Genomic DNA, 15,818 nt, shown 5'->3' on the forward strand with positions numbered 1-15,818 from the left:
AGAATATGAAGGACTTTTGGTACTTTTTTGCATTTTTCTAAAAAATAGGAATTTAGAGAAATAAATTTTGCTATTAAAAATTATTTAGAATTTGTGTTGTTTTCTTTAATAAACTTTTTCACAAAACATAGTTTTTGGTATTATTATTCTTTACTTTCAATGCAAAACTTGGTATTTGCAAAAAATAAATGCAAAACTGTGTATCATTCAAACATTATTTCCTTTTTTCTTATTTATAAATAAGTAATGATTTAAAAAGTGAACACAAATCGAAAGAACTTAGATAGACTCATCAACCAAACATTTTCCCAACTACATAACACTACAAATAATTTTTTACAGATTTTTGCGCTTCCTGAAAAATTGCTTCTATTGCAAATGTCGAGTTTTGCATTTAGTGTACTCATATGTTTGTTTACATTCTACTATATGAAAGTTTAATTTAAAAGAATTTTTTTTTTTGTTCTGGATCACCGCATTAAAATGTTACGAAAACATGATAAAAGCAAAAATAACCAGATCGATTCGAAATTGAAACAGTCACAACTTTTTAATAACAAATTTTATATACACAATAACAGATAGGAATATTAAAAATAGAAAATGTTGATTTATATGTTTAAAACTTAATTATATACTAACACAACGTATTTTTGTGATTTAATCTCCACAGTACAATGAATCTTCATAAACGGGCACCTATAAAGCAATATCCACAGTTAAAAAGATAGTTTTTATAAAATTTCAACCTCAGTTTATAATTTTAAGGGAATTTAAACCTGAACTTGTCCCATAGGCTTTAAGTCTTCAGCTACTTGGAACTCGCAACCTGTAGATACCAAAATGTCTTCTACACCAACGCCATCTGCAATCTCTATTAAAGTCAGGCCATTTTCTCTGTCCACGCTAAAAACGGCCTTTTCTGTTATTATCATATCCACAACTTGTTTACCTTAAATAAAGGAAAAATATGTTAATACATTTATAAGTTAAAAAAAAGAAACTTCGTGTCCTTCAGTGGCTTAGAAAATATTATTAATTTCACTTTCATGCAGCATTCAGCATGTACAGTATATGCAGAAAAAATACTATATACCAGTTAAAGGTAAAGTACAGCTTTCCAGTATTTTATGGCTACCATCCTTGGCAGTATGTTCCATACAAACAATAACTTTGGTGCCAGGAGCAGCAACTAAATCCATAGCTCCACCCATACCTTTCACGAGTTTTCCCTTAAAATTTAGTTTATGAAAAAACGATAAATATTTTAAATTGTAAAGTTAAACTTACAGGAATCATCCAGTTTGACAAATCACCATATTGTGAGACCTCCATTGCACCTAAGATAGTTAGATCTATATGACCTCTGAAAAAAAAGGTTTTTTCTATTTTAAAAAGCGCGTTTAACCCTTTCCAGCCCAAATTATTATTTTTTCAAAAAAAATTTTTTTTTTAGTTTAACTATGTAACAGGGACTGTATCTAGATAAAATATAGTGAAAATCAATTTTTTCTAATATTTGGTAAAAAAAAAAAAAATTATGATTCCATATGGAGTCAATGGGTAGAAATTAAGTAACAATCATTTTTTTGCAATTTATTGGTATCTCAGAAAAGAAATTTGGAAAGTTCTTAAAAGTAACAGGCTAAATTCTTTAGTCAAAGTAATAAAAAAAACCAAAAAGCACACCCTACATTGTATGAAAGTCTATAAAACAATTTTTGTCTTTGGTCAGACATAAAGCAACTTGACATTTGCTACATTGAACTCTACTATAAGCCTAGATACAGTTTCGACATCTCTTTTTGGGTTCAATATGTGTGGGCCAGTGATTGACGTTATCAAACCGTAGGTCATCAATTGGATTAAAATTAACCTTTCTTTTTTTAGGAGGCTCAGGAGTTTGATTTCCAAAAAGTACCGGAGAGTTTGCAGATGTACATGATGGAGGTCTCCCTCTTTTTCTGATTATAGGGTCTTGATATATCACGGCGTGTGCAATTTCGGATCTACCAGTAACCTCTTAAAAAGAAGCTTTTGCGAAGAAAGAATTTTTGAAAAGGAAGAATGTTTTTCATGAAAGGTAGACCGAAAAAAACACAAATAAAAGAAATACAAGGATATATAAAAAAACTCAAATCTAAGCATACCGAAGTTAAAATACTTCACATTTACACTTTAACACAGAGATCCTCAAATTTCCTTGTATTGCATTTTTTTATTGTTTGGAAAAATGAGAGGAGTTCGAATTCTAATTCTTACATTCTACATATGAAGCTTTTTTCAAAAACAAACCCGAGAAAATTCATGAGAATGTAAGAGAAATCAAATAAAAAACTAAAAAATAAAACAAGAAATCCCATAAATGTTATACGAGTGGGGTTTGTAATCGGATATTTAAGAAATTGGACTTAACACTTAACCACTTAAGGCAATTAATAAACTTTAGATTTCCTTAACATCTAACGGGATTGAGAGAAACTCTCTCATTGGTAGTGACTATATTTTAGAATTTTTTACATTAATTAATTTCTATGAGATGAAATGAAGAACTTACCCTCTAATCATAGCAAAACTCTCATCGCTGCTGAAGAATGACGCTCCAGGCACAACAGTAACAGTCTCCTTTCCGGCATTTATCAGATCCGGATCCACGCAATTTGGTAATGGGAATGGTCCCAAACCTAGTATTCCATTTTCAGATTGCAGAAATACCTCCATATCATTTGGAATATAGTTTGATGCCAGCATTGGCATGCCTATTCCTAGATTAGCTATAGACTTGTTAAGAATATTATTTCATTAAAGTAAAAATATTCTATTTTTATGAAAAGGATACCATACATTCCATCGCGGAATTCTAGAGCAGCTCTTTTCACTATCCGCTCTCGCTTTTCTGCTGCAGGGTTCTTTTTAACAACAGATTCTGTGCTGTCTGATAGTTTTTGGACAGTGACTCTCTAAAAGTTATTATTTATATTTTTCTATTGAATTAAATTAAATAAATCCTGACCTCAATTCTTTTTTCATATTTTTCGCCCTTAATAATTTTATCTACAAAAATGCCAGGTAGATGAACCTCATCTGGACCAATGCTTCCTAATTCAACAATTTCCTCCACCTCTGCTATAGTAAATTTAGCTGCCTTAGCCATAGTTGGATTGAAATTCCTTGCTGATTTATTAAAAACCAAATTTCCAGCCGGGTCAGCCTTCCACGCCTTTATCAGGGCAAAATCTCCTGTGATAGCTTCTTCCATAATATAGTCCTTTCCATTGAATTGCCTAGATTCTCTTTGGTTGCTCGATATATCAACTTTTCCATCTGGTTTGTATTTTATGGGCGCTCCCCCTTCATGCACTAAAGTACCATACGCTGTTGGAGTAAAAAATGCTGGAACTCCTGCCCCACCTGCCCTAATTCTTTCCGCTAAAGTGCCCTTTAATAAAGAATATTATTTGAATTAAATATTTTTTAAAAGGATTTAAAATTACTTGTGGGGTAAGTTCCACTTCTAATTCCCCACTAAGAAACTGCTTTTCAAATTCGGCATTTTCTCCTACATAACTTGCGATCATCCGTTTGATTTTCTTTTGCTTTAGGAGTAGACCTAAGCCAAATTTGTCAACTCCAGCATTGTTTGATACAACTATAAGGTTTTTTGCTTCATGTTGTAGTAAGGCTCCTATGAGGTTTTCGGGAATACCACATAAACCAAAACCTAATAAAAACATAAAAAATTATATTGAGATTCAGTCTACAGGGTGTTTCAGAAAGGAACTGCCAAACTTAAATGGATTATATTTGATTTCAAATATTAGGGTAGAACTCAAATTATCTGTTCCCAAATGTAGTATTCATATTTATATTAGTATTAACAGAGCTATGATATAAGAATTATTATTTTTTTAATATTTAATTAAGAAAGTTATTTTATTAAGTGTTGAAACTGCTAATCATTAATTTGTCAACAATATTGTACCGGAACTCAGGACCACACTTATGCCAGGAATACACTTTTATATCAGGAAAGGAACACTATATTACACAACTTTCACCTTACTCGCGAGTCGCGTCTATCTTTGAATTATTTCCAAGCTAAAAAAAACAAAAAAATGATCAAAATCTCAAGCAACAAGGTCTCTTACAGACCCATGGGACAATTTAGAGACCAATAATTTCAAGAGAACATTGACAGTACAGTATAGCAAACAAGTACATACAGTGGTGGTCAACTAATTAGAAACGATTTTAAAAAAATACTTTATTCAATGTTTCAGTTCTTTAAAATAAATTAAAACCAACTCGTTGTAAAATTTTGACTGTTCATCACAACAGCAATATATAATTTATTTATAGAAATTCCACTAAGAAATTTTTAAGGAATGCAGAATATAAACAAAATTTATAGATAACACAGTTGGCCATCTACTTAGAAACGACGAAAATAAACGCGCGTATAGTTCATTTCAAACCTTTGTAATGGTAACAATTTGTATTTTTTGTATCTCCAAGCCTTGTCTTTGTGTCTTCCACAGTTTAAAATGGGTAGAAAAAAAAATTGTGATCCGTCAATGCGTAAAATAATTTTTACGCTAAGGGAAAGAGGTTGGACTTATAGTAAAATAGCTGACCACCTAAAATGTTCAAAAAAAATTGTTTTCTATGCACTCAAACACATAAAAGAACATAAAACGTACGAAAATATTCCACGCAAGAGAAGATCTAAAAAAACCAGCCAACGAACTGATGAAACTATTGTTCGAATGGCTAAAATAAATCCATTTTTAACCTCCAACCAGATTAAAGAAGAACTTTCTCCAGCTATCGCGATATCATCACGAACTATAAGACGACGACTTAATGAGGCCAACCTATTTGGACGAGTATCTCGCAAGAAACCACTGCTAAAGAAGAAAAATCGCCAGGCTAGATTAAAATTCGCTAAGGACCATATTAATTGGACCATAAAAGAGTGGAAAAAGTATTATGGTCTGATGAGACAAAAATAAATCGCATTGGTAGTAATGGTAGAATATTTGTGAGAAGACCAAGGGGTGCGGAAAATAATCCGAAGTATACAACCAGCACAGTCAAACATGAAGGTGGAAATATAAAATTATGGGGATGTTTTTCGTGGCGTGATGCTGGTCCATTAGTGAAAATTGACGGTATTCTTGACCAAGAAAAATATAAAGATATTATGGAGAACCACATGTTGCCGTTTGCTGATAAAACTTTGCCGGTGTCTTGGGTTTTGCAACAAGACAATGATCCCAAGCACACGGCTAAGTCTGTAAAAAAATGGTTTGACGATAACCATGTTGATGTACTTGATTGGCCCTCATGTAGTCCGGATCTCAATCCCATTGAGAATCTTTGGAGAGACCTGAAAAAACTTTTAGAACATAAAAATATTAAAAACCTTAAAGATCTGGAGGAAGAAGGAGAGCAGGCGTGGAAATCGATACCACACAATCAAGATGTCAACATCTGGTGGAGTCAATGCCCAGGAGATGTAGAGCTGTCATTGAAAATAAGGGATTTACTACAAAATATTGATTTATTTAGGGTTTAGAGTTTTTATTTTTTTGTTTTTTTAAATTGATAATTCTTTGGTTTCTAATTAGTTGTCCAATTCAATATTTGTATAAAAAATTAACTTTTTTTTAAAGTATATATGTGAAGACAAATCCACTAAATTTATGGTAATATTAAAGGTAAATGTTAGTTACGACAATGGGCGAGAAATTTAAGAATAAACAATTTTATTTACAAAAGATTTATGATTTTTATTAATTTATTCACACTGTTTCTAATTAGTTGGCCACCACTGTACAATCTAAAAAATTGGAACTGAATCATATTTTAGAAGAAAATAATCTAAATTGGGACTCAATTGTGAGCTGTAAACAAGATAACTACTAAAAACACCCTATAGTGGTCAAACTATTAATGACTACATGTAAGTACAACCTTAACAGCTAATGCAAACCACAAATTAAGTGCAAAACAGTACAAAAACTATAAAACATTTTCTTAACAAATTACTTCTTCTTCCTTAAATACAATGGACTCGCGTCGCATTTCGACTGCCGCCCAATATTGTTGTTTATGGACCTACAGTTTAACGTGGGTTCCGAACCACAATGTTTTGCTTTTATAAGACAAACACAAACAACCATGCCCATGCCGGGAACCCGAGACCACACGATTGAAAGAAATCTAGCTTTGTAAGATTTTGTTGATTTGTTTGAGGTTTTATTTTATGGGTACCCACTCCTACCAATCTACTTTCCAGGAAATATTTATTTAAATACTCTCATATGTATTAAGAAAAATTGGGTGAATTAGTCTTTGTGATCTAACTTCAATTGGGGAAATAGTTCTGCTGAAGTGAAAATTTTATCATTTTGGAGAAAATGCAAGTATTGACTTCCTATAAAACTTTTATTGAAAAAGAAAGAGCAACAATGATATTGTTTAATATCCCTCTCCAAACGTGACTTTTTGTGTACCTTCTCTTCATTTAGGATTATGTGTATTCCAACATTTTACCTATTTACCATACCATTTAAACTAAATGTGGCTAAGTGAAAGAGGATTCTCCTTCTAAAAAAATAAATGAAATGTACACATTCTCAAATCATTTCAAGGTATTTTTCAAAATTCAGCATATGATAATGAAATGAATTTGCTCCATATTTCAGCCAGTCACTGAATAATTACAACTGGATTTTAATGTTCACTAATTATAATAATTGTGTTGTCCTTTGAATTTGTTACCGTTAGACAATAAAAATTTGAATAGTAAATCAGTATGCAGTGTGCAGCATTTAAATTGAATATGACTAGCCAACCAGCTTAAGTTTTTTATAATGTCTTTTAATTACTGACTTAAAAAGAAAACTGGATCATGGATCTATGCCACTTTAGACCTTTAATTATTATCTAAAAACTTTATTAATTTCTTGATTCATATGGTTTATCCTGTTTTTATTTCATAATTGTATCTTCTAGGAAGGGTTTCAGACTGTAATGTATGAATATACATTCGTATAAATATCGCTGTGCGAAATCTCCTTAATAATTGTTAATATGCCAATAGGTTTTTCTATAAATTCTTGATGCTTTGGCCCTGTCTCACACCTGTGTATGTAGGAATTTTGACCAATTATTATTAAATGAACTTACTCAGATCAGTAGTCATTTTATTTAAATTATTCCCAAATTCATATTAATTTGTAGAATATCTCAAGATATTACACAGACTTAGAAACTGAAATAGGGTCATGGTAGTGATCAAGTTAGGATGAAATGTGATCATTCAACACACACTAGTTCTTAATTACTTTAATTAACACTAAGGCAAATATTAAGAGAAATAAGATATATTGCACTGTAATAAGTAAAATTTACTCCCAACAGTATTGGCCACTCTTTACAAGTTTTTATGCAAAAAATCAGTTATTATTGTTACATTTTTATTCTCAATGTGGTATTTTTATTATGGATTTGGCCAAAAAACATTTTCTAATTCATCAATACAAAGTTTGATCTTGTTTTTAGTTTTTTACCTTGTTAAGAATTGTATCATTTCAGAATAGTTTTAATAGTTATAATAAATAAAGGTTTTCATTTCTCAAATAGAGAAATAAAATAGTACATATTCTTACTTTTATTTTGCAACCTTTTTAACCTCCGCATGGCCGAAAATTGGCCGGTATTTTCCGAAGAATTCCGAGTAGGCGGCTGTACCGCTCAGTACCTGTTGCGATTGGGGACTCCAATTTAGTGTTAAGTGGTAAACAGAGTAGGGTGCTTCGTGTTGGAGTTAGGCTCTTATGCGGAATCTCACTCCGCACGTGAGTGTTTATGCTAATTTTTTAAGGTAACAATTTTTAATTAATTTCTGCTTTTTGTAAATTAATAAACCTAAATATTCGATTACAGTGGTTAATATGAATTACGAAAGGGAACAAATATATCTTGGCCAACTCTTCGATGAGGTTGCGACTGATGAGGAGCCACTTGATGACGACTCGAGTTTGCAGGATGATGATGAAGAGACTCAAGATCATAACACGGATGATGAGCAAGATATTGATGACCTAAACAACATCTTGGATCTTCCAGATGAAATAATGGAAGAAGTGGCGCACGAAAAAGCTGCATATTACATTGGAAAAGATGGTCAAACCAAGTGGAGAAAGCATCCAGGAAATTCTCAGGTACGGACAAGCGCCCTAAATATTATCAAGTTTCTTCCTGGGGTAAAGGGAAATGCAAAAGGGTTAAAATTTGCTGCAGAGATCTGGAGTCTATTTTTCACAAATGAAATGTTGCAAGTCATTGTTGATAATACAAATATCTACATTGGAATGTGCAATTTACATCCAAACAAACGATCAGCAAGGCCCACAGACATTGAGTTGAAAGCGCTTATAGGATTGCTTTATATAATATGTTCGATGCCAAAAAATAGTCGGGTAAATGCCTCCGACTTATTTAGAACAAATGGAACATCCATGGAAATATTTCGTTTGACAATGTCTCGGGAAAGATTCAGATTTTTGTTGCAGTATATTCGTTTTGATAATAAAAATACTAGAATAGAGAGACAAAAATATGACAAATTAGCACCGATCCGGGAGATCTTTGATTCATTCAATTCTAATTTGTCTAAATGTTTTTGTGTTTCCGAGCTCACAACAATGGATGAAATGTTGGTGGCATTCCGAGGGAGATGCAGGTTTCGAGCATATATGTCCAACAAACCTAACCGATATGGTATCAAAATATATTCTTTAGTGGACGCAAAATTGTTTTACACTGCGAACATGGAAATTTATGTTGGGCAACAACCGATTGGACCTTATAAAGTTCAAACTGATAATGTTTCCCTCCTTTCCCGTCTTTGTCACCCCATCTCAGGAAGCAGCAGAAACATTACCATGGACAATTTCTTTACCAGCATAGCTGTTGCTAACGCTAATGTTGACAAAGCAACCATAGTATCGTATATTCCCAATAAAAATAAAAATGTGCTTATGTTGTCCACTATGCACCGTAATGAAGACAAAATAGAGCAAGAAACTGGAAACTACAAATAATAGTTGATTACAATCAAACTAAAGGTGGTGTTGATACAGTGGACAAGATCTGTGCGGCCTATGATTGTGCCAGAGCTACTCGTTGCTGGCCAATGGTTATATTTTTTATGCAACTTAATATAGCTGGAATAAACTCCTTCATTATTTTCAAGAGCAATTCAAAATATATAGATGATACACCTCGAAGAATATTTCTAGAGAATCTTGGTATGCAGTTACTAGACGGACACATACGAGGAAGAGCTACTAATAATTGGATACCACGTACCATTAGACTTCGCCTTAGAGAAATTTTACATTTACCACTGCAGGAAGAGTTATCCAAACCAGAAACCACAAACATAAAACGACGCTGCTTTTATTGTGATAGAAAGAAAAATAGACCAATGAGATTTAGCTGTGCATACTGTAACAAACCTAATTGTTCGGAACATGCCAACTACATGTGTAGTGACTGTATGGCTGGTGAAAGTGACGAAGATTGACGATATTATTTTAGTCAGAGTTTAGGTTAAAAGTTTTATTGTTGTTTTTTGAAATGTAATCATCTTTTGTTTATGTTGAAAATTTGTTAGAAGTTCTGTTTTTGTTTTTGATAATGATATTTTCGATTCTGTGATTCTTACAATTTAAAAATTGTTATTTTTTATTAAAGATTTTCTGGGCTTTTGGATTTAAATAATTTACCTTCAAAATGTGTAAATATATTTATATTTGATGTGTTTATATATTTCCACCAAGACTAATATAGTTATACATGATTTTTGATAATTTTTCGCTGAAAAAAAAGATATGCGGAGTGTGAGTCCGACGTTAGTATTTATGTCACATAGGTCCTCATTAGTACCGGAAGGTTAAACACATAAAATATCTAAGTTCATTCTTAAGACATATTCGTCAATATTAATACATATTATTAGAAGTTCTCAATCATCAGTTTTTTTTTCAATAAATGTGACTTCTAAATGTGGGTACATTATTTATTGGTTTTTTTTATTTATTACTTTTCTGTTTCTTGTTTCCTTCTTTTCTTGAAAATGTTGATGTTTGTTTAATAAACAGTGTTTTTTCATATGATTTTAACTCCTACCAATTTAAAAATGTGTTAGGTCTTCTTGTCCTGAAGATGATAATTAATGAAAAAATTAATTTACTCGACTAATAGGGTCAACCTTGAGGCTATCAACCAGTTGTAACTGGAAAGTCAATTTTAAATGCTACATAAACATGCTAAATAAATAAAATATTTAGCTACTCTCGTTTATCTTTATGTTCTAAAAGGTTTTATTTTTATATTCAGTCAAATTTTTTTATTTATTTACAAAAACAAATATTGATTAAAAAATGTTAACAAGTTTTGGAACAAGATGAGAAATATCCCTGAAGATGCATACAACTAGTATCAGGCAATTCATATTAACCATAAGAATAAGAGAACCTAATAAATTTTTGAAGTAAAAACAACCTTATCTCTATAAATACTGGTGTAAGGAATAGACAAAATAGAGTCTATCACACAAATATTCTAAGGTATAAACCCTTAAAGTATGGAGTATATTTCTAAAATACTAAGTATAGTACCTCCCACAAGTAATGTGGATCCATCTTGTATATCCTTGATGGCTTCTTTAATATCCTTGCAAATTTTCCTCCTACTTGATGATTTAGTTGCAAATGTACATGCTAATACCTACAATTCGGTAATTTTCATAATTATAATATGGTTGATTTTATATTAAAAATGTAACTTACCCTGTTAATGTTATTTACACTCAAACGTATGCCACTCCTTTTAACAAGTCCAAGACCGATATTATTTGATACAAAAACTAATGATTTAAACATGATTTCTTTAAAATAAAATAATTTTTTAATATACTTATTAAGTACTATAGTAACAGGTAAAAAAAGAAAGAAATGACCTCTTTACAGTTTTTAAATAATGCCGAGTAACGTAAACAAGTTCGAAAACGAGTTTTATAATAAATAAAATCTTTATTATAATTTTAAAATTATAATGTGATGTCGCAATTCGATAGAGATAACCTTAAATAATTTGTAAACAAATAATAACGTGTGACGTAAGACATATTGACATAAACGACCCTCAATGTTGGAACGCAGCATGTCAGCTGCATCAATGGATATTAGTCCGCGCCTCGTGACTTTAAAATTTAATTCAGGATTTACTTATGAACAATGTACAGGGTGAGCCTTTTATTATAGGTCTCTACTTTCCCTCAGAATCTTCAATATGCTTAATAAAAATGTAAATACAAAGCCTTTTAGCTTCAAAGATGTATTTTATTACATTTTTGTATATACTGCATATCTTGTTTGTTACAAATAGTTCTTTTTAATTTTTAGGAACGATAATCCTTGGCTCTATATTTTGTCCCAAACAGCTTTTACATTAATCCCTGAGGATGAACTTATTTAATTCTGAAACTCTGTAGAATATTTATTTAAAAAATAAAGACGTGAGGGATGACTTAAAGTGTAATTTTGAACAATACTTATTTGACTGCAAGATAGATTACTTCTTCAATATAATTATTTGGATTTATATTTCAATTTAATATGTAGCTTAAGATAAGAGCCGTAGCGATTAATAAATCTGTAGCATCCTCCTAATTAATGGAAAAAGCTTGCGACTATGAGCTCCTGAACTGACTCCCATAAGACTCACGTTATACATGATTATGTATAAGATTTAAAGCAGAAAGTTAAGTATTAAAATAGATATAAGGTCATATAATATAGAAAAATAGTTTCAGTTAAATGTGTAATCAAAATCCTGGTGTACCCAGTTCGATACTGGACAAGAGTATCAAAAGTATAAACCAAGAAGATTTTTGATTTTTGATTGAGCAAATCTTTATAATGAGCTCTCCAAAATTCCTGAAAAAATACAAGGCTTAGTGACGAAAATTAATTAGAATTTCCTTCATATTTCGAAGGGGAAGATAAAATTTAGGAAAGATAAGCAACTCGCAACATACCAGAATTAAGTTAGAGTACTATAATTAAAATGAAAATGATAAGCACCGTATTAAATTTATTCAAAAACAGAGTTACATAAGTGTTATTGTTTGGTATTTAAAAATGGGCGTCAGGGCGATATAGGCCCATTTTTTTGTGGGAAAAGGAGGGCCATTTAAATAGTTGTTGGGTATTTAAACCTATTCTAAACTGAAATTGCATCATTATTAAGAGTGTTCATACATTTGAAGTCTGAATATGAACGTCAATTGAAGGCTAATCAATAAAATATGGTAACTGGTATGGTCCTTTTATTCTTACTTGATGAAGCCAATTATTAAGCGATTGCAAAAAAATATATTGAACTCTGCCGCTGTCGTTTTAACGGCTTGCGCTCTTAGGCGTGCCGTTAAAATGCAACGGGTGGGTAATATAATAAAGTTATCTTCATAGTTTCATTTGTTAGTATTCATTGCTTTGATCTGACGGAATTTTTATCAATTCTAAATATGTTTTTGGTTTTGAACAGATTTAGAATTGATACTATTAAAATGTATTATTATAAAGCTTACATGAGTTGTTTAAACGTTATACAATGTTTTAAGTTAGGGACATAAGGTTTAATTTAAAATACAATGTGGTTTAAAAATTCGCCTATTATACAATACCTTTTTATATTAAATTGCCTACTTTTTCGCAATGAATCAAGCAATCCGAAATTTATTGTCGGAATTGACAGATGCAATAATGAATCGATTTGATACCCAACAACGTGCGTTTTATGTCCATAGCTTTTATAAATTAAATCATTCCTACATCGCAATTTTACGTCAGTTGGGTGCTCGTTATGCTCTTCACAACGTCAGTGAAGCACCTAGTACCAATCTCATCAAATCTTGGATAAATAAATTTGAAGAAAGGGATTGAAACTATTCATCCTTCTGGAATCGTACGAAATGTGCGCACTAATCAACATATTTACCGTGTTAGCGATGCAGTTGTCCAATATCCACACAGATCAGTGCAAAAATATGCTGCGGTTCTCCAGTTACATGAATCTAGTTTTTTTTGTATCTTAATGAAAGACCTTAATCCCTTTTTGAATAGGATTTTGTCGTCAACGGAAATGTCCTTAACTTTCATAAAAGTTATGATATGTATATTGTTTTTTGAAACTAGTATTTGGTATTTTATTTAGCATTCTTGAATGATTAGATGCATTAGCCATAACAATTACTGAATTTGGATAAATGTTAGATAATTTTGCTGATTAGAAAACCATTTTTCAAATAATGCCGCAGTCATATCTTCAAGGGAATCAGCTGAAGGTTGAAAAATATTTTAAGCAGACAAAAGTAACGCATTTTTAACAAATCCTTCTGTACTTTCCGCATGAAGTATAATGACTCGTTTGCCTATTGAGCATGGCGTATTCAAAACACAATACGTGGAATTATTAAACCAACGGTATTTAATTACGTCATGCGTAAAACTATGTTTCATCTAAATATATTATATTATTAACTTAATACTACGCCAATGCTTTAAAATAATCCAATTAAAATAAATGCAATTTTTTTGCTGCGGCATGGGCATTGATCTGCTATTGAGGACCGATTCCGATGCAGACCTGCATGGGGCGGTCTCTTTGCAAATCCTTTGCAAATAATTCTGGGAAAAGAAGTAGATTTAAAACTGGCCTCGGTCTATCGGTCTTTTCGTCGGCACGCTTTCATGGTTTCTATCGTCATTCAGATTCAGTGAGATTAAAAAGACTATACCAGATGGTAGCAGTTAGTAAAGTACTCCTATTTAGAAATGTAGGCCTATTTAGAATCTCATGTGGGTTTGCACGCTTATGTGGATTGCGAAAAATTTATAGTTTACTATCACAGATGTCAAAAAGTCGCTACCCATTAAAATGTCAAGACATTTCTTTATGACCCGCGCCGAAATTCTCGCAAGCCTTATCGCCTACCCATAGTTCACCAAGGACATGTAGCCAGTATGCAGTAAGCTTGCATAACAATTACTTCAAACTGCACTAGAAGGTTCAGGTAAAAATTAACAGAGTTTCAAGGATTTAGTAGGGCTGGTACACATAGATTCCGTAAAGCTTGGATATCTAAAGAATTAGTCTTTTTCCAATCCCCAGGTAATCCTGAAAGCCTTCTTGCAAGTCCAAGAGGCGTAGATGCGTGATTCTGATATCTGCGTAATCGTTCATAAGAGTTTCGAATTCAATGTTATTACTAGAAATCGAACTATCCTAGAGTCTATTGGCTGTACGTACGCCAGAGAAACAATGGATGATATACCTACATAGTAACAAGTATCTAGAAATACATAATTTATATTACGTAGGTATTATTATTAGGTATTATATGTGTATTTGTATTAAAATATTATTTGGCTATTGAATCTGCGCCGACGAAACTAATGGCAACCACCATTTTTGACTTTGCCTAGAAGTCAATTGCAAAAGAGGAATTGAGCACGGCGGAAAGTTATTTTAATTTAAAATTCAATGTTGTACAATCATATAAAAACATAGAAAGAAAGTTTGAGCATTACAATATGATCCTTAAGTTTTTGTAATAATAACTATATTTCCTTGCTACTAGATATAGAGGTTGAGAACTCTATACTGAAATAAATTCAATAGCGTTCTTGAAAAATATATTTCAGAAAAATGCAAATAAAAGTCTACTAAGATTTTTGCCACCTTAAAATTAAAATCTATTAACAATTTTCAACCCTTATACAAATTAGTAAAACATACCCCTATTTAATTATTTTTAAATGGGATAAAGCCACTTGTAGCACCTTGTAGAAAAACTTTTTTTAAAAACAAATTAACGCTGTATTCTCTTAACATAAAAGAACCCTTGACTTTAAAGTGATAAAACTATTTAGAGGTATAATTAAAAATACAATTTTGACTTATTATTTTGTTTACTTTGAGAAGGTGAATTAATTGCCATAAAATGACCTATCTTTCAAAATTCAATCCAAAATAAAAACAAATCGATCAAAATTATGTTCATGCCACTGTACGTGGTCATCTTTAAGTTAATACAATAATTGAAATTTTTGTTTATTGAAACAACGCATAGATAAATAATCACTGATCACCAATCACTCCGACAAGACAAGTGATTCGGAATTAGGATGTGTATGTCACAAGATGAAATTTAAAATTTCAAAATTCTAGTCAGCAGGAAAAAGACCCTTTAAAAAAAAAAAGCTAGAGAAGAATCCTAATCGTAGATTTTAACTTTTCGAAACCATGATAAATTGTGATAAGCTGCCATATTTAATTACTTAAGTTAAATATTGTAAACAGCAATATTTTTAAACATTTCCAAATTCAATTAATTAGTTTCAGGGGTGCAAGTTTATCAATTTCATCAGATAAATATTGAGCTAAAATCTGTTTTTCATTTTTATCGGTTACATAAAATAAAGCGAAACAAGGAGAAAAAATTCTCAAGAGCTTTACAAGTGTCTGAGCTTTGTAACTTTCAATGTTAGAAGGTAAAAATCAATTTTAAATTAGTTAGCTTGTATTTCATCTTCACACTTAGTTAAATAAATGCTATTTTCTTCGGGCTCCAAAGATATTAATTAAAGAAAACGAAGGATCATAATTGATATAATCGGCAATTTTTTTTTGTCTCTTTCAAAATATCATTAATACCTTTATATGACTTAATAGAGATA

At 31.3% G+C, this 15,818-nt stretch overlaps 2 protein-coding genes across 3 annotated transcripts; one reads left to right on the forward strand and one right to left on the reverse strand.

The window, feature by feature from the left end:
• Positions 1–524: 524 nt before the first annotated feature.
• On the reverse strand, positions 525–11,135 carry LOC126750269 (succinyl-CoA:3-ketoacid coenzyme A transferase 1, mitochondrial). 2 transcript variants are annotated; one of them, XM_050459836.1, is made up of 10 exons: positions 10,866–11,135; positions 10,695–10,803; positions 3,495–3,721; positions 3,014–3,439; positions 2,840–2,960; positions 2,558–2,774; positions 1,291–1,366; positions 1,097–1,232; positions 780–952; positions 525–699 (listed from the first exon to the last, which is right to left on the reverse strand). In XM_050459836.1, the coding sequence occupies exons 1-10, from the start codon at positions 10,956–10,958 to the stop codon at positions 661–663; spliced, it is 1,617 nt and encodes a 538-aa protein (XP_050315793.1). In that variant the 5' UTR covers positions 10,959–11,135; the 3' UTR covers positions 525–660. The 2 variants fall into 2 exon arrangements, with proteins under 2 accessions (XP_050315793.1, XP_050315794.1); XM_050459837.1 differs by having other exon boundaries at positions 525–952; positions 10,866–11,133.
• Positions 7,808–9,950, forward strand: LOC126750275 (uncharacterized). Its single transcript, XM_050459845.1, has 2 exons — positions 7,808–7,891; positions 7,954–9,950. The coding sequence occupies exon 2, from the start codon at positions 7,962–7,964 to the stop codon at positions 9,111–9,113; it is 1,152 nt and encodes a 383-aa protein (XP_050315802.1). The 5' UTR covers positions 7,808–7,891; positions 7,954–7,961; the 3' UTR covers positions 9,114–9,950.
• Positions 11,136–15,818: the final 4,683 nt, after the last annotated feature.

Source organism: Anthonomus grandis, chromosome 2 (genome assembly GCF_022605725.1).
Source record: "Anthonomus grandis grandis chromosome 2, icAntGran1.3, whole genome shotgun sequence".
NCBI lineage: Eukaryota > Metazoa > Arthropoda > Insecta > Coleoptera > Curculionidae > Anthonomus > Anthonomus grandis.

Bases quoted from the DNA above. Each gene is read 5' to 3' on its own strand.
- LOC126750275 (XM_050459845.1), top strand. From the start codon at position 7,962: ATGAATTACGAAAGGGAACAAATATATCTTGGCCAACTCTTCGATGAG.
- LOC126750269 (XM_050459836.1), bottom strand. From the start codon at position 10,958: ATGTTTAAATCATTAGTTTTTGTATCAAATAATATCGGTCTTGGACTT. The intron at 3,722-10,694 runs GTACTATACTTA...TGTTTTTATTAG, and splicing joins ATCCACATTACTTGTGGGAG to GTTTTGGTTTATGTGGTATT. The intron at 953-1,096 runs GTATATAGTATT...CCTTTATTTAAG, and splicing joins CTGTACTTTACCTTTAACTG to GTAAACAAGTTGTGGATATG.